The 20,335-nt window shown below is 39.1% G+C and overlaps 1 protein-coding gene across 5 annotated transcripts in view; it reads left to right on the forward strand.

Annotated features, from left to right (window-relative positions):
• KCNQ5 (potassium voltage-gated channel subfamily Q member 5) overlaps positions 1-20,335 on the forward strand; it is a 513,698-nt gene that overhangs the window by 396,044 nt on the left and 97,319 nt on the right. For all 5 annotated transcript variants that reach the window (XM_003789682.2, XM_003789683.2, XM_003789684.3 and 2 more), the window contains exons 4-5: positions 9,483-9,658; positions 10,241-10,366. In XM_003789682.2, coding sequence (XP_003789730.1) covers positions 9,483-9,658; positions 10,241-10,366 — 302 coding nt within the window. The remainder of the gene's footprint in view (positions 1-9,482; positions 9,659-10,240; positions 10,367-20,335) is intronic.

The raw sequence follows: 20,335 nt of genomic DNA on the forward strand, positions 1-20,335 counted from the left end.
TCTTCCGAGAAGCTTTTCCTGACATACCAACTCAGATAGAACCACTTGTTACTCTGTGACTCCACCCCTGACCCTTTGTATTTCTCCAGAATATCCCTAACATTATATTCTGTACTGTTTGTTTGTTTAGCATTAACCAGTGCCCCCCAATTACTCCAGAAGCGAAGTTCCATGAGAGCAGAAAACGTTGCTGTTTTATTCACTGCTCTATCCCTTAGCTCGTGGCAGACAGGCAAGCAAAAAAATGTATGTTGAATGAATTAATAGATGAATGAACGAATCGCCTAAACACTTAATTTGAGAAAAGTCATGTCCAAAACACTCCTGCTGACGCTTTGTCATTCAACCAATATATAAAATGAAGAGCCTACCTCTTAGAATTCCAGAAATTTGGGATGAGAAAGGATCCCTAACACTTTGCAGTCAGTCCCACCTCATTTTAAAATGTATGGAAACCAGCCCCGGGAGAGATGTGGTGACAAAGCCAAGTTAACGGCAGGACTGGTTGGTAAACCAGATGTCGTTCAGTGATCTTCATACTTCAATACTTGAACTCCCTGTTTCTTCTGAAAGGTTAGAATTTTGGATAGATAGGCAAATATAGTGAAACCACACAATTTTAATTCCTACTTGGCTTGCTCCTCTGCTGACAGTAAAACATGAGGCTTATGATATATATACATGGGGCACTAAATAAATCATAAAGTCATGCAGAAATCGTCTGATGACAAGACAGGCTGACCTCTCTGTCACAGTGTGCTGTCCCATCAGGACAAGGGAAAATATAAAAATCTGTTAATTACAAGATTTTTGCTAAATTTTACCTGAATATCCACCATTTGCAAGTCCCCCATGTATTCCCCATTCTTAATAATACTGTACTTCTTGGAATTTCACTTTAAGCCTTTATTGACTGCCTATTTCCCTGTTTACTGGTCTCTCTGCTGGTTACGACAGTTACGAAAAGAGAAGCATGTAATGAAATGTGAGTGCTCTGGAAGCAGATGGACATGAGTTGGTTCTTGGCTTCATTTACTAGCTCGATGACCTTGGGTAAGATCCTGGAGCTTTCTTAGTATCAATTTACCAATCTAGAAAAGGTAGAGAGGTTTATATATATGACAACTTTTTTTAGGCTGAGAGTTGGCATGATAACCAGGCATGCCAAGACAGGGAAGAGCTTTGCATGCATTACCTCACTGGATCCTCGCAGCAGCCCTGTGGGGGGAGATGATTCCATCCCCTATTTACAGGAGAGGACCCCACCCCAGCAAAATTAACAGGCCCAAGGTCACACAACAAGGAAAGGACTGACCTAGGAATCCCCAAGCTGTCAAGTTCATACTCATAACCTCTGTGGCTCCTTGGAGGGCTGTTTTGGAGAACTAATGAAATAGGGTGTATATACTGAGCACCCTACATGGCCGCATACATCAGAGGTGCTCTATAAATGTTGCCCATTCCCCTTCACTTTTCCCACCACTGACTAAATAAACCACCTTGGTCAACGTGCTAACCTTCCTGGGTCATAGATTTTTATTTTAAATAAATAATAGTTTTCTTTTCTTATTATAAAAGCAAAACATGGTTATTGGAGATCATTTGGACAAAAGAGACGTAGATTTAAAGAAACTAAATTTTACACATAATCTCACCACCTGAAGATAGATAATCACCACTGACAGGAAAGTATACGTGTACTTACAGTATTTGTTTTCATATATACTATAAGAATGTATTGTCCTTTGGGGGGCAAAATTGGAATCATTCTACATAATCAATTCCTTATATAATGTATTGGAAATATTTTATCCCATTAATATTCTTCTAGAACATGGTATTTTTTGGTTGTATAGCATCCATAGTAATAATAATTAGCTAAAATTTGTTGTGAGTTAGCCCTGCACTGAGATGTTTCACAGGCTAACTTATTTAATTCTCACCTCTCTGTAACATAGATATTCTTACTATCCTCATTTTACTGAGAAAGAAATTGAGGCAGAGAGAAGTTTAATAACTTGACCCAGGTAACCCAGCTAATAAGAAGCAGAGCCAGGGTTGAATCTCAGGCACATGAGCCCCCCGCCCATGCTCAAAAAGAGAGGTACCCTTATTAGTTTTAATTACTCTATTTTTGTTAGAAATCTGGATCGGCTCTCATTTTTTATATTAGTAAGAATTTAATAAGCATGCTGATGCAACTTTTGTTGACATCTGCAGTATTCTAGGATAAATTCCAAGTATTAAAATTGCTAAAACAATAGGTATTCACATTGCTAATAGCTTTGGCATATAACGTCTGATCGTTCTACCCAGAACTCTTTGTCCTCTCAGAAAGTCGTGAAAGAATCTCGCCTTCCCCTCATTGCCAGTATTGTCAATTCATTTGTTCAAACACTCAGATCGATAGACTAAAATGGTAACTTATAGCTATTTAAAATTTTTAAACTAGAAATTATTGAAAAAGAGCTTTTTATATACTTAATGGTCATTTTTACGTCTTCCTAGGATAAGTTCAGATTTATGCCTTCTGTGCAATTTTCTACTAGTAAGTTTTCTTCTAAGTTTACATTTACATATGAAAGCTATTAGCCCTTTGTCCTTCATCATAGATGTTGCAAATTCTTTCTAAGTTTGGTTTTTGCATCTCAAACTGTGTGGGATTTTTTTTTTTAACACACAGAATTTTTATATTTTCTGTGTCATGTCCCTGTTTCTTCTCACCTGCAAAATGAGGGAGATTTAACTCTATTATTTCTCATACCCTTTAAAATTATAAAAGTTTAGTCTATTTGATGAGACTGTAACTCATCAAATAAGTACCCAGTACATGAGTTCTGAGCATCTACCATAGGATAGATACTGAACAAGGCACCAAGGTTGCAAAGGGAAATAACCACTTCTGGTGCCGCCAGCTCTGTACAGTGTGCTACAGGAGGGACCTGCAAATATACAGACTACTGTAGAATCAGACAGGTCAGACAGGAGCCAGGCACAGAGCACCGGGCACCTGTGAAAGCCAACCTCCCGGACAGGTGGATGCCTGTGCTGAGTTCCAGAAGTAAAGAGAAGTTGGCCAGACCGGGAAGGAGCAGAGGGGCGGGCTTTCAGGAAGATCAGTAGCATGTTTGATGCCAGATGGCTGAATCCAATCTTTGTTCTTGATATTGGAAATTTGTTGTTGTTGTTTTTTATTCACCAGAGAAGTAATACATTCACCATAACATTTTTATCTGGCAATCAAATTCAAAATGGTTTAGAGAAAGAAAAGAGAGAGTGGAGACCAGGTCAGAGATTTATAGGAATGGCCAAGACAGAGGCAGCGTAAGCCTGACCAAGGAAGGAGACAGGATACAGGGAATGAGACGATTAGAGGTGTGAGATAGTACAGAGGCAGAATCAACTGCACTATCTCGGTGGATGTGAGACAGGAGGGGTAATAAAAAGATGTCAACTTACAAATTTAATATATACTCTGTATCTGAACTTCTTAACTTGATAAGATCCACCTGGGGAAATAAATGGGTTTGCAATAATTGGTAATATATATGAAAAGGAATAACATTGAGGGACTCTTACCCTATCAGATGTCTAGTGTCGTACTAATTCAGGAATAGGCAATAAAACAGAATGAGATCTAAAAATAGGCTTCTCAATAAGTATATGGAAACATTTGGAAAAGGTCAGACTTTTTCTTTAGATGGTATTGGAAAAACTGACTATCATATGGTGTAAAAAGTAAGATTAGTTCTCTACTTCACTGCAGAGACAAACACAAATTCATAAAAGTTAAAGATCGTATAAGTTAGAGTAATGCTAATTATTATAACATACACATCTCCAAATTCCAGTAACTTAAAAAAATAGAAGTTTCTTTCTTGTGTGGTGGAAGCCTCTCGGAGGCCAGGATGGATGATAAAGGCTGTCCTCCCTGCCATCACTGCAGAGCGCAGGCTCATGAAGGTCCGCCGTATTCATCCTGCAGGCGTGCTGAGCACCGACACACAGGTGAGGCGGAGAGAGAGAGCCACAGGCACAGGTGCCCCCCAACCTGGAAGCGACACAGCTCATTCCTGCTCACCTTTTGTGAGCAAGAATTAGTCATCTCCCCTCACTCAGAGGCCAGGAAAGCTGGGCTGTAATGGCTGTCACTTCCCAGGAATGATGCTGAAGCACAAAATCATTCTAGACAACTTGACTTTTATGAGGCCTAAAGGACATGAAATCCATCCAGGAGTCTGTTTTTTCAAGGGATGTTTTCCCTTATTGTACTGGCAAAAATTAAAAATTTTTAATATCTCGGGTAGTACCTGCAAATGCTTAGAAAAGTGTCTATCACATAGTAAGCAGTACATATTAGCTGTTGCCATTATGTTTTTCGTATTAAATTATAGCTGTGTACATTAATGCAATTACGGGGTGCAATGTGCTGGTTTTACACACAATCTGAAATGTTTTCAAGCTGTTGCTATTATTATTGGCAATTTTTTATTAACAAGAAAAAAGAGAGAAATAAATATTTTCATATTGTGAGTGAGGGTGAGGGTCAGTACCATCATTCTGAGGATATTTTGAAACCTACCACAAACTAAAAATGTGCCAACTATCTTGTATCTAGGAATTTATCCTTAAAAAGAATACCTATAAAAATAGATGTACAGGGTGGTTCATTTCAGCATCATTTTAATAGCAAAACTAAAAGTAATCTAAAAAATTATTAAGAAACAATTGGCTAATTAAATAAATTAACTTCCTGCTTTATACATATTTGTGTTGTTTTAATCTTTTATAACAGCCGCTACTCTTATAACTTTAAAACATACTTTTCATTAAAATTATTCAAAGTTTAGCTTATAGTGAGGCTACTCAAAATAGCTCAAGGAATTGGAACAAAAAAAGATGGTGCGAGAGGATAACGTGATCATTAGGAACATTGTATTTACCGCACTTCTGATTTTCCCAGAGAGAATAAGATAAAGTGAGTTTAAAGGGCAAGAGGAAAATTTATGGTAGTTATCAAGGAAAACTTTCTGAGACTCTAACTCATAATTTATAAACATTTTAAAAGCCTGAAGTCTGCGGTCAGTTTCTGGGAGGCGAGCTGTGTCCTCTTTGTGGTCTCCCTCTGGAGAATGTATCTGTCTTTACAACTACCAATTCAAAAGTGTTCAAGCGTGCTTTGTTTGATCCCATATGATTTAGTTCTTCCCCTTGTGATTTTAAATCAAGTCGAGTGATTCTTTCCAATAGATGCATTACGTAGTATAATTGTGGCAACAGAAAAACAGCCTGTCAAGTTCCGATGTATATTGGCCCTGCTTTAAACCCAATCCCTGGATTCATGGTAGCATTGCTTTGGCTATGAATCTACCTTATAATGAGGGCTCCTTGGTATTTCTGTGACTAATACCTTTTAGACAGGGTCCGTGGTGATCAATTCTTATTGATTTTGCTGAGTAAATAATACTTGAGCAAAGTTCTTGTGGCACCTAATAATAAGCTCTTTGACAGTCCCTGTGTGTCTGAGGTATCCTTGCAGTTTGTGCCCCCTCAAATCTTAACAATCATCTATAAATCATTCTAAGGGATTCAGTAAGTTTGTCAACCTACTTCCTAATACCTTGTAAACCTATATTTCACATTTCTACTGGGCTGCTTATAATCAATAAGTCTTTCTCCACTACTTGCCAACTTATTTATATCAGTTTCCTTTGGGAAAGGCAGGTTTTAAGTGCTCAGGACTCCGTGCGTTGTCTTTATACGATTTAGAGCTCCTGCTTGTTTATTAGCAGTTCTATTTCTTTCTCCAGCCCCATTTCCTCCTGATGCATCCATAAAAGTGCCATCTGCTTTTTAGCATCGTTTTATTTCTGCTTTACCCTCCCTGCACTTCTCTCCTCCCCGAATGCTTTATGAGATGACAATTTATTCTGGATTTGTTACCCACCTGCTTTCACAGCCTCCCCCTTTCTCTTCCGCCCTCACCCCCACTCCACCCTGTTTTGTTTTGTTTTTTTTTTAATCCAAGGTGCACTAACTCTCAAGGACACAGCTCTGGAGCCACAGCTTGACCACGGATGGATGTTGGGCCTTAGTCAGTTGACCCCGACAAGCCTCAATTTCTTCATTTATAACAGTACTATCTGCTACATAGCACTGTTGCAGACTGAATAAAATGATGTACGTTAGGCTATCTCAGCCTTGGCACTATTAACATTTGGGGCAGTGTCATTCTTTGTCCTGGGGGCTGTCCTGGTTATAGTAGAATGTATACAGCAACCCTGGCCCCTGCCCCAGATGCCCATAGCAACTCCCTCCTCAGTTATGACAAACAAAAATATCTCCAGACATCTCCTGGGAGGCAAAATTGTCCTCATGCAGAACCACTGATGTACATGAAGTGGGACTTGATAAATATTTGCAATAGATGGATGATGAAATGAATAAATATTCGTTTTTAATATGAGTAATCTAATATAGTACTCGACACTCAACTGCTTACTATTGAATGGTAAACAAATGATCCTGAAACTGATGAGCTTCAAGGCCTGTCTGTAGTTTCTAATTTCTTTCTCTCAGCTATATTTTTATTAGATTATAACTGTGTACATTAATGCATTTATGGAGTTCAATGTGCTGATTTGATATACAATGTGGAATGCTTACATCTAACTGATTAACAAAACCATCATCTCTATCAAAAAAGGTGGCAACTTCACATCTTTTCTGTTTACCTGGATGGAGCTGGAACATATTCTTCTTAGTAAAGTATCTCAAGAACGGAAGAAAATGTAGTTTCTTTTCAAACTTTTCAATCTTTTCAAACAGGCCCGTATATTTCAAAACATATTTTAGACAATTAGCTCATTGCACCATTTAAACTACGTTCCTACTTTTACATATATAGGCATAGACTCTAAATCTTAGGGAAATTTAACTTTTATCAATTTCAGTAGATAACAGCTGTAACTATTATGTTGCAGCAGAATTTACTGCTAGATGTTGAAGTGGTCTTTTCATTAACTTAAGAGTATTTTAGGTTGATATCCCAGTTATCAAGCCATTGATGGATAAGAAAACAAAGCTCAAACTACTTGTAAGCATTTTTATTCTAAGTTCATTTTATAAGTATTTGTTGAGTTTCAACCACATTTTAGGTACTCTTCTAGGTACTTGGGATATATTAGTAGACAAAACAATGATCCAGCCCTGTGGAACCTCCTTTCTGTAAAGTAACGGACCACAAAAATAATAAATACATGGACGAAAATGAAAGTAAGGACTACTCATAATGACTAAATATTAGCCTAGAAAATATTCTAGGTGGTGCTGACAGCAGATGGCTGCAACCCAACCAGAAAGGTTTTTGTGACTGCATCCAGCGTCCACTATTTGCCATTTGGTTGCTCATCCATGATTTCATTCTCCTGAACTCTGTATTTCTCGTCTGATCTGAATTACAATGGGAGTATTAAATAAAATCTATTGTTACCTTTGCATATTTGGAAACTTCAAATATTTAGAGTACGATTCACTGTGTACATAATTTTTGAAATTGTCTCAAATCACCAGTGTTACTTTTATTTTCTCTGGTGCACTAACTTCATAGCACACTTTTTATTCTGTAGTCTAACAAATCAGTAGCTGGTTTTCTTAAAATTAATGCAGTGTATGCTTTTCTGTGCCTCACTTTTTCATCTGTAGAACGGGATCTGTGGAGTACCTAACTCATGAGCTTGTTATAATCCTAGGCATATCCTGATATATATTTTTGTTAAAATGAGATCCCATTGTACATACTGTTTTGCACCTGACTTATTCACTTAAATTATGTCTTTGACGTCTGCGTCAACATCTTAGTTCCTTTTGCTTTCTAAGAGTTGCCAAGAGTGATAACTCAAGGCTGCATTTGTGGCTCTTGGGGCACGTACCCATCACATAGTGTCTAGATCTGATGGGGAAAAGTCCCGTGGCTGACCCTTTGCACTGCCAGCCACTGACCCCTCTCTCTCTAAGCACTGGCTCCCTGAAGGGGCACCAGCAGTGACTTGGAAGGTCTCTGTCCACCCCAGGAGACCAGGCCCTCCCCAGTGCAGGGAGAAGGCTGAGCTGAATGAGGAACACACATTCATACCCCTGTTAATCCTGAGGGTAACAGAAACATAACAAGTGCAGCGCCCTTGAAGTGGAACTCCTCTGGGGGCGGGGGGAGGGGCTGCTTGTGCACAACCCACTTGGAGCAGGAAAGAAATTGTATTTGAGGATATTAAAGTCAAGATAACTTTTAATAAAATTGCCAGAAGAGGCCATTCATCCTCACTTGACTTCTCCCACTTAAAAGCCTCTTTCCATTACATTTACTCTCAGAAGGTTTTTTTGTTTTCTTTTGTTTCGTTTTTTCAGACAGAGTCACCCTGGGTAGACTGCCATAGCATCCCAACTCACAGCAACCTCAACTTCTTGGGCTTAAGTGATTATCTTGCCTCAGCCTCTCAAGTAGCTTGGACTACAGGCACCTGCCACAACGCCCGGCTATATTTGTTGTTGTTGTTGTTGCAGTTGTCATTGTTTCAGCTGGCTCGGTCAGGTTCAAACCCGCCAGCTCTCATGTATGCAGCTGGTGCCCTAGCCGCTGAGCTACAGACGCTGAGCCTACTCTTAGAGTTATTAAGCCCCCTTTCTCTTTTCTGTGCTTTCATTAGGTGCTCTTTTTTTTTTTCTTTTTTGCTTACAAAAAGGCAGTTTTTTTAAGCCAAATGTCAATATGTCAAACATTAAATATCCATCCCATGCCATGCACAGTGTTTATAATTACACACTTAGTTGTAACAAATGTAATATTATTTAATGTGTATACTGGACATACACATAACTGGTGGGCCAGGTATGAAGAGTACTCTATCCAGAAAACATGGACCAAAGTAATCAGCTTAGTGGAGGTTTTTGTTAAACAATACGCACAGTTGCAGACTACACAATGTTAGAGAATTTTTGGCATAAAGAAGATAAAAACTTTTTTGGCAAGACAGCAAGAGGCGTTATTCCTAGCAGCACTTCTTCATCGGGACAGACGATGATGCTCCTGTCACGTCAGTCTGAGCCTTGTGGACTCTGGCGGGAGTTCCTTCCTGCAGGTAGGAATGCTGATGACACCTGAGATGTAGAAGGCCCTCCCACAGCCCAAGGCTCTCTGACTGTTCTCAAGGCCATTGTCCAATTTGCTGAAGATTAAGTAGCACATGCTTCAAAATCGCATCGGTAAAGCACACACAGGGTCAGAACTATAGGAGCAGGCGAGTCCCCTTCTCTGCCTTTCCGTTCTCCGTTCATCACAGAGGCCAAGGGGCACCAGGTCAGGCAACGGGTCAAGATCTGTTTATTTATGCTCCAAAGAGGTCCCAGGGAGCCATTCAGACATATTGTTTGAGAAATAAAAAGTCCTAATCATGCTTCTTATGGCCATTTCCACCCATTTCTTTCAGATACCATTGTTCTTATTGCGTCAATAGCAGTTGTTTCTGCAAAAACTCAGGGTAACATTTTCGCCACATCTGCACTGAGAAGCCTCCGTTTCCTGCAGATCCTCCGCATGGTGCGCATGGACCGCAGGGGCGGCACCTGGAAGTTACTGGGCTCAGTGGTCTATGCTCACAGCAAGGTAAGAGTCACTTTCTGAGTTTTAGAACAAAATTTTTTAAACTTTTTCATTGATTGCTGAAGCAGTTAATAAATCTGTTGCACACAAACATAATCATTTCAGAAGTAGGTTAAAACAGTTTGGGGACATGGTATGCAATGGATTATTTAAAAACCATCATAAACTTCCAAGAAGTAGTGGGCTGGGTGCAGTGGCACAAGCCTATAATCCCAGCACTCTGGAAGGCTGAGGTAGGTGGATCCCTTGAGCGCAGAAGTTCAAGACCAGCCTGAGCAAGAGCAAGATCTTGTCTCTACTAAAAATAGAAAAACTAGCTTGCATCATGGCAGGCACATGTGGTCTCAGCTACTTGGGAGGCTGAGGCAAGTGTATCCTTCAGCCCAAGAGTTTGAGGTTGCTGTGAGCTATGACGCCATAGCAGTCTATTCAGGGTGACAGAGTAAGACTTTGTCTCAAAAAAAAATAAAAAATAAGAAAACAAATGTCCAAGAAGTAGTGAAGAGGATGGAATCATGCAGATTTTTTTTGTCCTTTTTCAAAAGCCTTCCACCTCTAAAAATCTCCCATTCTTTTTCTATCTAGGAACTAATCACAGCTTGGTACATAGGATTTTTGGTTCTTATTTTTTCATCTTTCCTTGTCTACCTGGTGGAAAAAGATGCCAACAAAGAGTTTTCTACATATGCAGATGCTCTCTGGTGGGGCACGGTAAGGATAAAGATTTGTTTGTACTTATTGGTTGTTATGGAATATTTCCTACGAATACAGTGCAATGGTTCCTATGGATGATCTCCATAAAAATATTAACTTAGAAAAGGGAGTCATGTGAAGATATACACTACTTATAATTGTCTAAAAATTTTTCACATCGCTTGGTCCAAGTTAAGTTCTCTTGGAACTATCATCAGTAGTACTTTTTGAATGCTAAATTATTGGCAAAATAAAAAATACATAGATTTCTTAAATGGTGATTGAAACATTGGTATCTTTGAACATTGATATCTATTAAACATTGATAACTTTGCGGAGCACAGATTTGAATTGCTAATAGTTGCATTGATTTGCCACTCATCAACAAGTTTATCTGAGATTAAAAAGAATGGACAGAAGTGGAATGAATGTTAGATGAGTAAAATCCCAGCCCAGAAAGAGGAAAAAGAAAAAACTAGTGAGTAACCATCTGTGAGATCAGAGATTATAGACACCTAATTTCAAAACTTGCCACTCAAAAGCTACTCTTTCTTCATATTGTTATTAAAGAATCCTTTTCCAATCAAGTAAAATCATGATTCCCATACAGATAGAAAATAAACACATGCTAAATTCTATATTTAACTCATCCTTTATTTGTCATTATTAATGAAGAAACCAGTAAGATGTTACAACCGGTTCAAAGGCCTATCTGAAGAAGAAAAATATTTTAAGATCTGAAATACTGAAATGAATGTGCCAGCAAGGGCAAAACTGGCTTCTTCCACAGTGTGGGAGGGAAGTCAGTTGAACCTCCACCAGACAGAATTGATTTACATGTCTGTAGACAAGAACTGTTTTGCATTGCTACCAGTTATCTACAACTTACAGAGTCCTGAAACAGCTCAAATGCCATGAAAGGGGCAGAGCTGCGTAAAATCAGAATCCAAACCCCTTGGAGAAGGGTGTGCTCTGAAAAACGCATAGTTTTCCACTGAAGCAAAACTTTCCCCTGCAATTTATAAAACAGTCATCAGAACTTCTGCCTGAGTAAGAATGTCACAAGATAGGAGAGTGCTTTATGCAACATAGAAATTACATTTCTTTTTATTGACGTTCCAAAGGGTAGTTATGTGAAAATATACAGCATCTAGAATTATCTAAAGAATTTGCTTATCTCTTGGATCCAACAAGGCTAAGTTATCTTATAAATCATCATTAGTATTTCTTGAGTCCTAGATAACCTTCAAAATAAAAATATATCATTTTCTTAACCTGCAGTTAAAACATTGATCAGCTTTTTCTTTGTTTTGTGGACTGCAGATTTGTTAGGTCTTTGCACTACACATCAAAAGCACATCAGCAACACCCAGAACACTTGTCTGTCTGGGACAAGGGAAATTGGTCATAACTTGGGAGTTGTTGATTGTGAGCTGGAATGGTATTGATAAAACTCGGAAATACACTCAGGATTTTTCTTCTTAAGTTACCTAAGTAGATGTCTGTGAGGTAGTGCTGTGGTATCCAAGCATTTTGTTTGTTTAGTGATTTGATCTCAGACTCCTCTATACTATTCACAACCATAATGAACATTTGAAAGGAGAAGTGGAAATCTGACAGGGAGCAGTCATCCAGCTTTCTTGAGATACTTTTTATATGTAGAGAAAACACGGAAATTTATGACTCATGGTGGGATCCCCTGTGTAAACTGAGAAAACAAGAGGCCATTCTTGCCAGTAAGGGGAAGACGTTTTGTCATCCTGGCCTTCAAAGCAATGGTTTTGAATTCAGGTTTAGTTTCTGCTTCTCTTGGATAATATATGTAAGTCACTGATGCACTCAGATGCACCTGTCCCCTTAGAGATGCAGCCGTAGTAAGTTCAGCCTGGACGCTCTTTATCCTTCTTTTCCCTAGTCTTCCTTTTCCCCTTACTCCTCATAAGGGCTTCTGGAGTGTATATTAAACAGTTTGTGGGAAACTCTCAATATACCTCTCATAGTCATCGTCTTGTTTTGTTATTATTTTTGTTTGTTTGTTTGGGTTTTTGCTTTTTTCATTTTGTATTACTGTTTCCATAGATTTCTTTTTTTTAAATTTCAGATCGACATGGGGGTACAAAGAGATTTCATAGCCTGCATTTGTAAGGTTAAAGTTCCATTTGTAGGTGTGTCCCACACTCAGGTAGTGTGCTGTATACCCATGCAAAGTACCTGTTCGGTGGGAGTTTACCCCCCTCCTTTGTTGTTTTGCTCTCGTGTGAGCATACAGGTGTCAACCTACAATTTCTAGTTTAATACTGTTTGTTTTTCCATTCTTGTGACGCTCCTCTTAGGAGAATGGTCTCCAATTCCATCCAGGTTGTTGCAAAAGATACATAATCTCCATCTTTTTATGGCTGAAAAATATTCCATGATTCACAGATACCACCATTCATTAATCCATTCCTGTATTGAAGGACACTGGGGTTGTTTCCACGTCTTTGCATTTGTGAATTGTGCTGTTATGAACATTCATGTGCAAGTGTCTTTATGGTAGAATTCCTTTTTTCCTTTGGGTAAATACCTTGTAACAGGATTGCAGGATCAAATGGCATGTCTACTTTTAGCTCTTTGAGGAACCTCCATACTGCCTTCCCTAGAAGAGATTTTTCACTTTTTTGCCAAAATAACCCACATAGCAGGTTTTTAAATGTCATATCTATGATTTTCAGGGAGAAAACATATATTCATTGATTTCCATTTCAGTAGTGTTATTTTGTGTGACATTTAACCTATACTTACCAGGTTCCTAAATGGTCTAATTATGTTTCTACTTTAAAAAAAAAAAAAAATCAAGTTTTCAACATGAGAGTAAATACTTCAAAAATGCCAAACTTCTAAGATTTCTTTTTATTTTTTTGATTATCATTATTTTTATTTTTTAATTTAATTTTTAATTAAAATCAAAACTGTAGGGGCGGTGCCTGTGGCTCAAAAGGGTAGGGCGCCAGCCCCATGTACCAGAGGTGATATTCAAACCCAGCCCAGCCCCCCCCAAAAAAAATAAAAACTGTACCCATTTATGGGGTACAATGTGATGATTTGACACACAACGTGGAATGCTTAGAACAAACTGATGAACACCTCCACCACCTCACTCACTTACTTTTTGTGGTAAGACATTTAAAATTTACTCTTAGTGATTTTGAAATCTACCCTTCAGTTTTTTAAAAGAAGGTTTCCTTTGTCTAATTAGTCCACAGCGGGTTTGTTGATATTAACTGACTTGCTAATGAGATTATCTGAAGCCTTTAAGGATACAAAGGCAAACAAGAGGGCTTATTATTTCTATTTATTATAAAAACAACATATGCTAGATCTCTAGTGTGATATAAAACAAATTTAGATTGTTGTACCTTTTATTACACATTGATCAAGACCTGAATGAAATATATAGCTGCATACTTTTTAGTTATAATTTTCCATGTTGCACATAATGGGCATCTTAATAACTATGGAAGTATCCAGAATAAATTAAGAAATAAAAGCACCCTGAGTTGCCTGAGTTGGAGTTTTTCTAAGTGGTGGCTTTGGTGAAAAAAGGAAATCCCCTATATTAAAAGAGCCCAAAGTATCAACATTCAATATCAAAATGCAATCTGTGTTTCATGGTACAGTGTCCCATTGAATTATAAATACTAAATATTCATACTAACCTCCTTCCATTAAAGTGGTGGGGGATGGCCCCCAAACCAGCATTTGGAGGGATACCATGGTAGGATCAGCACTGTGCTCAAAGCCAGTAACAATTTGAAGAGGTTTGATCCCTGAGAATAGTTTCATACCAGCAAATAGCAATACCTAGCCCATTGAATCCGTGAGATGACAGATAGAAAGGGCCTGGTTCCAAGCCTGGTTAACAGAGCCTTGGCATTTTCTTAGTTATTGTGTTCAGACATTTATATTCTACATTTAGAAAGATTCACATGTACCTTTGTAAGACAGACCCTATATAGGTGTGGTCCCACCAATCACCCTCCCACCACCCATCCTCCCCCCTAAAAGAGCTGCAGCACAGAGCCACAGGCAGAAGAGAAGGGGCTTGGGAGTTGCAGGTTGCGATGAACAGATGCTCGGATTCGGAAGTGGCAACTAAAGTAGCTTTGGTGGCAGCAAAAGGGAGAAGGGAGCATCTAATAGCTGAGGTGCTGTCAAAAGAGGGTCTTCTGCTGGCCAGGTAGGGCTCCATTTAATATTTTTCCTATTATTATTTCTCTCCTTTTTAGTTCTAGATTTATCCTGAAATAATTTAAGACTAGGGTTTGCTGGAGTTATTTTCTATCATTATTATTATTATTATTTCTTCTCTTGTTACTGTGTTTCTCCTTTTGATTTGCCTTAGATTTATTCTGCAGTCACAGACCAGGTATTCCTGAAGTAATTTTGGGGGGTAGTGACCTGTTCTTAAAGGCCAGTTTGTCCTCTTTCTGTTTCCTCCTATTCCTGTCATGAAGATAGTATTATGGGTTTTAAAAAAGTAATAATAATGTGCACAGCAGCAGACAGTATAAGTCTGCTCTTGAGTAAGCAAATGAACACAGACACCACCTGAGACCATGCGCTGGAAATGATTACTTCGGGCATGGAAAAGAATCTTGTATCAGCCCGAATTAGTCTGAGAATTCATGCTGCAAATCCTACAGTCTTTCTAGAAGCAAACCATATGGAAGTTTCTATGAATATAATGGAGTATACTTTGCACTCAACATGTTGTTCATCCCAAATATATGCCATGAGTTTCATCCCCCTGTAAAATCTAAGAATAAGAAATTGTGTAAATTTATAGAATGAAAAAAAGATACATCCTCGTCCTTGATGATACCAGTTACCCTTCAGCAAGTCAACTCTCCTTATACTGAGTTCACCCCTGCACAGTGTTTTCTGCAATATCTTAAAAACTGTTGTTTTCTGATTTAATACTGGTATGTTAAATTAATGTTAATTGGCTGGCACTGTGGCTCATGCTTATAATCCTAGCGCTCTGGAGGGCCAAGGCATGGGGATCGCCTGAGGCCAAGAGTTCAAGACAAGCCTGGGCAAGAGCGAGACCCCATCTTTACAAGAAAAAAATAGAGGAATTTGCCAGGTGCAGTGGTGTCCACCTCCGTAGTCTCCGCTACTCAGGAGGCTGAGGCAGGTGGATCACTTGAGCCCAGGAGTTTGACGTGACAATGTGCTGTGATGACACCACTGTACTCCAGCCTGAGTGACAAAGTGCAACTTTGTCTCAAAAAAAAAACTTTTATAATTAATTCATTAAAGTTAATAATTGTTTCTTACTACAGATCCATTCAAGAACATTGTCAGTTGCTAAGCAAAAACTTAGATGCATATACCCCAGCCACTACCTACCAAAAACTCTTAGCTGCTCTAAGCATCTGCGAGTTCCTTGCCTACCTTAACAGTGTGCGTTTGCGAAACAAATTATCCTAAACCTCTTTGGGGAATTCTTTCCTAAGGAGAGGTCTGCTTCTTCAATACGTCTTCTTTCATGTGGCTCTACACACTTTTTCTCAGGGATTATTATTCCATAAGCTTTACGCACATGCTGTTTTGAAAAGAAAATAGAAGAATTAGAGTCAAGAGACCTGGGTTCTAGCCCAACATTGTAAGGTAGTGTAGGGATGCCATGATGAGATTTAAGCAATCATTAATATCTCTGTAAGATAGAGATGCAATATCACCCAAACACAAAATCGCCACGTGTAGGAAATGAGGTTGGGGAGGGTAGACGTGCTCGATCAAGCAACCGGCAAGTGTCAGTCTTTACTGTTGTTACATGTTGGACCCCAGTCTGGAAAGACCCTGTGTAATACCAGTGCCCTGAGCTGTCTGCCACGGCAGACCCCAGATTATATGACGCTGCCTTGAGCTGTCTGCCATGGCACAGATTATATGACGCCACCGCCACAGGTGGTGCTGACGTTTGAAGATGGAAGACCTATCTGATCCTCTAATTTAAGGTAACCAAATTTAAAAATTGACCTAGACAGAAGAGTAGAAAAGAGAAGGGAAGGAAAGAAAAGAGAATAGAAGGGAGTGGAGGGGGAGGAAGGGTTGACAAACTGCTGGTGTGAATCATCCTTCCTTAAAGGACCTCCTTATGTGGAGATTATGCTGGGCCGTGGAAATCTACCAACAGTATATTCTTAACTTGTTCACATGAATGAATTAGCCAAACTAGTATTCATCATGGTATCTTCAAAATCAGGCCAATAAATATTCGTTAAGTTTATTGCTTGAGGAAATAAGAAAAGATTTATATCTTCTGATCTGGAATTAAGCCTGCTACTAAAAAAAAACAAGAAAGAAAAAACAGCCTAACCAGTGTCTAAATTATAATCTGACCATCACATCTGCCAATCTGTTTTTTAAACAGTCAAAAAGGCTGAGACGAGAATTGTCATTTGTTTTGCACTGTTATTTCTGATTGCTAAACACACTATGGCAGCCCCACTATACCTCGGATTGTACTACTACAGAAGTACCTGATGCCAACATTTGCAACACAGAGATTTTCAGAACTTCTCCCTTTGCACCTGCATAACTGCAACTGAGCAGATGGAACATGAAGGCAAAGCTTTCTGAGTCATCCCCATCTGCCAAGTCACCTTCAAGTAAACCGTCCAACAGAGAAGCTGGCACAGACTACCCAGGATTCCTGAGGCGGGGTGAGGTCAGGCCGGGGGTGCAGTGGGCCGCACCTGCCCGGATCCTGGTCAGTCATGTCACACGCATCCTGGGAACACAGCTGCCGGCTTCCACCTCAGATCCCAGAATATGGAAATGACAGCATCCTCTTGCCTCGCAGGAGGACTGCTCTGTGCACTGAAAGAGATGTTGGACATTTTTATTTAATTTGTAAATTGTGGTTTGTTTTCTCATGCTATGTAGCCATAAAAAAAGATGGAGACTTTACATCTTTTATGTTCACCTGGATGGAATTGGAACACATGCTTCTTAGTAAAGTATCTCAACAGTGGGGGGTGGGGGGGAAGTATCCAGTGTACTCAGTACTACTATTAAACCAATATATAATCACTTACACATTCGTATGAATGATAAAATACAAATACAGTCCAGCAAGAGGGAGGGGAGTGAAGTGGGGAGGGCACGTGGTGAGAGCAGGGAGGGCGTTTGGTGGGATCTCACCTAATGTGCACAAGGCAAGGGTACGTTTCAAAACAACTAAGAGTAAATTATAAATGTCTTACCACAAAAGTAAGTGAGGTGCTGGTTGTGTTATTCAGGTTGCTTTAAGCATTCCACATTGTACATCAAATCATCACATTGTGCCCCATCAATGTACACAGTTATGATTCAATAAAAAATTAAATTTAAAAAAAAAGAAGTAAATTCAAAACTTCACAAATGCAAACCTTGTTACCTAATTCTTTGTACCCTCAAATTAACCTAAAAAAAAAAATAGAAAAACAGAACTTCATGACCTTTCCAGTAATTTTATAAATATTGTATTCAAAATTTCAAATGTGTCCTGCATGTGATCACCGGCATATCTGTTATAAGCTCTGGAACTAGGTCAAAACTGGAATTACGCCCAATATAATGTGAGGGGGTTTTTTTGTTTTTTTTTTTTTTCAGAAAAAGAAGCAAATAACAAGTGTGTTTTTAAGCCAGTATTTTTAAAATAGAGATTTTTTGCAAATAAATATCTACTATAATAATAAATTGATAAGATGAACCAAGAAAAACAGTATATCTAAAAGTTCATTTACAAAAAATAAGCAGTATACTTTGTTAGGGGTAGTTTACACTTCCGCATAATATTCTGCTATCAAAGGTGATTGTTACCAGGTATATCAAGTATGTAACCACTTAGATATGTCTAAATTCTGTCTGTTAAAAATAGTGTTCTTTTAGAGAATTCAGTTTAATCATCTTGTTCTTTTGTCTTCAGAGATTTTTCTTCAAACGAGGTAGAAGTGCCCTTTGATGGACAGAATGCTGAAAACTGGTTTGGGGGACCCCCAGATCATACTGATATCTACAACATAGGCTTGGCTGCAAGGGAGCCCAGCTTTAATCAGTGAAGTAGCCTCAGTTCAGGGAGTCACCATGAGGTGGGAAACACCCTAGTACTAGTCATTATCAAAAAATTAACAATTTTAGAAAACTTTGTTTGGGGTTTCTGTGGGTTCGGTGCATCCGAAGTCTCTCCCTGTCTCTCCCACTCACTTCCTTTGCCCAGCCACCAACAGTGATTACTCGGTCTGAATTCCAGCTCTCAGGTCAATTTTTCTTAACAGGTTCCACAGAGCCACAAAGTTTGCAACCATCAGCATAAAGTCCTTTAGGATTATCAGGACAAGATCTAGACAGGTGGCTCATCGCCAGTAGCACAGTGGTTATGGTACCAGCCACATGCACCAAGGCTGGAGGGTTCAAACCCAGCCTGGGACAGCTAAACAACAATGACAACTGCAACAGGAAAATAGCCGGGTATTGTGACGGGCTCCTGTATTCCCAGCTACTTGGGAGGCTAAGGCAGGAGAATTGCTTAAGCCCAAGCGGTTGAGGTTGCTATAAGCTGTGACGCCACGGCATTCTACCAAGGGCAACATAATGGGACTCTATCTCAAAAAAAAAGACAAGTGTTGCATTTCCCCGCAAACAAAACATTTTACAAAAGAAAATTCCCCAAGAGCTGAGTCTCCTTTGTCCTTTCACTTGGTTATCTCCTGTTCTGTGGACCCACATCGACAACATATTCCAGTGCCCTATCTTATTTTCAGGAGGGCTGGGCAATCTCCTATTCCATGACCAGGTTTTCTATAATGGAAACATACTATTGTCTTTTTAATCATCTTCCTTCCCGTTAACTGTCTTCCCTTAAAGCAACCGCAGTTCCTTCCCTTCCTTCCTGTCTGTTGCTGTCATCTCCCCTTTGTGAACCATCTGTGAGTTCTGTCTTAGGCAGTCCATGAATCCATTCACATCTTCTTTTAAATTCTCTTTCTTTTCTTTTTGTTCTTTCTATGTCTTGCTTGGAGTTCATCATTTTTTAATTAAATCATCTCTGTGTACATTAATGCAGTTATGGGGTACACTGTGCTGGTTTTATATACAATTCGAAATATTTTCATCAAACTGGTGCATCAGTTTTAGGGAACAGCCTACTGGTTTCAACTCGTTTATACTCTGGCAGGATGGGCCTGTTCTCCAAAGGAACGTGTCCTCCCTGAGGTTGCAGACCAGGGTCTCCTGTTACTGCGGTAAACTCACGCCCACCTGGTCATAGTTTCATGAGAAGCACCTTAGCAATTGCACATGAGTCCTTTGGAGCAGTTGAATTCCCAGCAAAATGTTGTAAAGATCAGTCTCTCCTATCCTCCTGATTTTCATCTCTCACACATGTATACAAGCAAAAATTAATGCTCACCCATGTGCAGGAAATCACAGTTCACAAAATACTCTTTCATTTACTTGCCTGTTCAGATAAACATTGTGTTTGTGTTAGAATAGAGCAGAGGCCCTTGAAATTTACTCCCTCATCGCTGGCTGGCCAGATGAACTCACACCCTCTGCTCTTACAGAACTTGCTACCTGAGGCCTGCCGCACACTGAATGCTCTTTAGAATCCACAGAATTCTCCTCTTAACATTGTTTGAATGCTTGCAAAGAGTTGATGTGTTCATTCCCAAACCTTTTTATGCCAGTTGTATTTGTAATTATAATGGCATGGTTTAATTTTATATTATTGCATAAACTGATGCCATATGGTACAGAAAGAAAGATGGATGGTTTTATGAAAATAGAATGCTTTAGAAAAACTCAATAAATGCAAAATACTAAATATACTAAAATACTAAAAAGATTTTAAAATCAGGAGTGAACACACAATTGTATGGGGAAAAACCCTAAATATCTAGGGCTTTGTACTCAGATGGTTCCCATGAAAGTCAAGGTCATGCAGTGCAAAAAAAAAAA

This window comes from Otolemur garnettii, unplaced genomic scaffold (assembly GCF_000181295.1).
Source record: "Otolemur garnettii isolate 467f Iridium unplaced genomic scaffold, OtoGar3 scaffold00035, whole genome shotgun sequence".
Taxonomy (NCBI): Eukaryota; Metazoa; Chordata; class Mammalia; order Primates; family Galagidae; genus Otolemur; species Otolemur garnettii.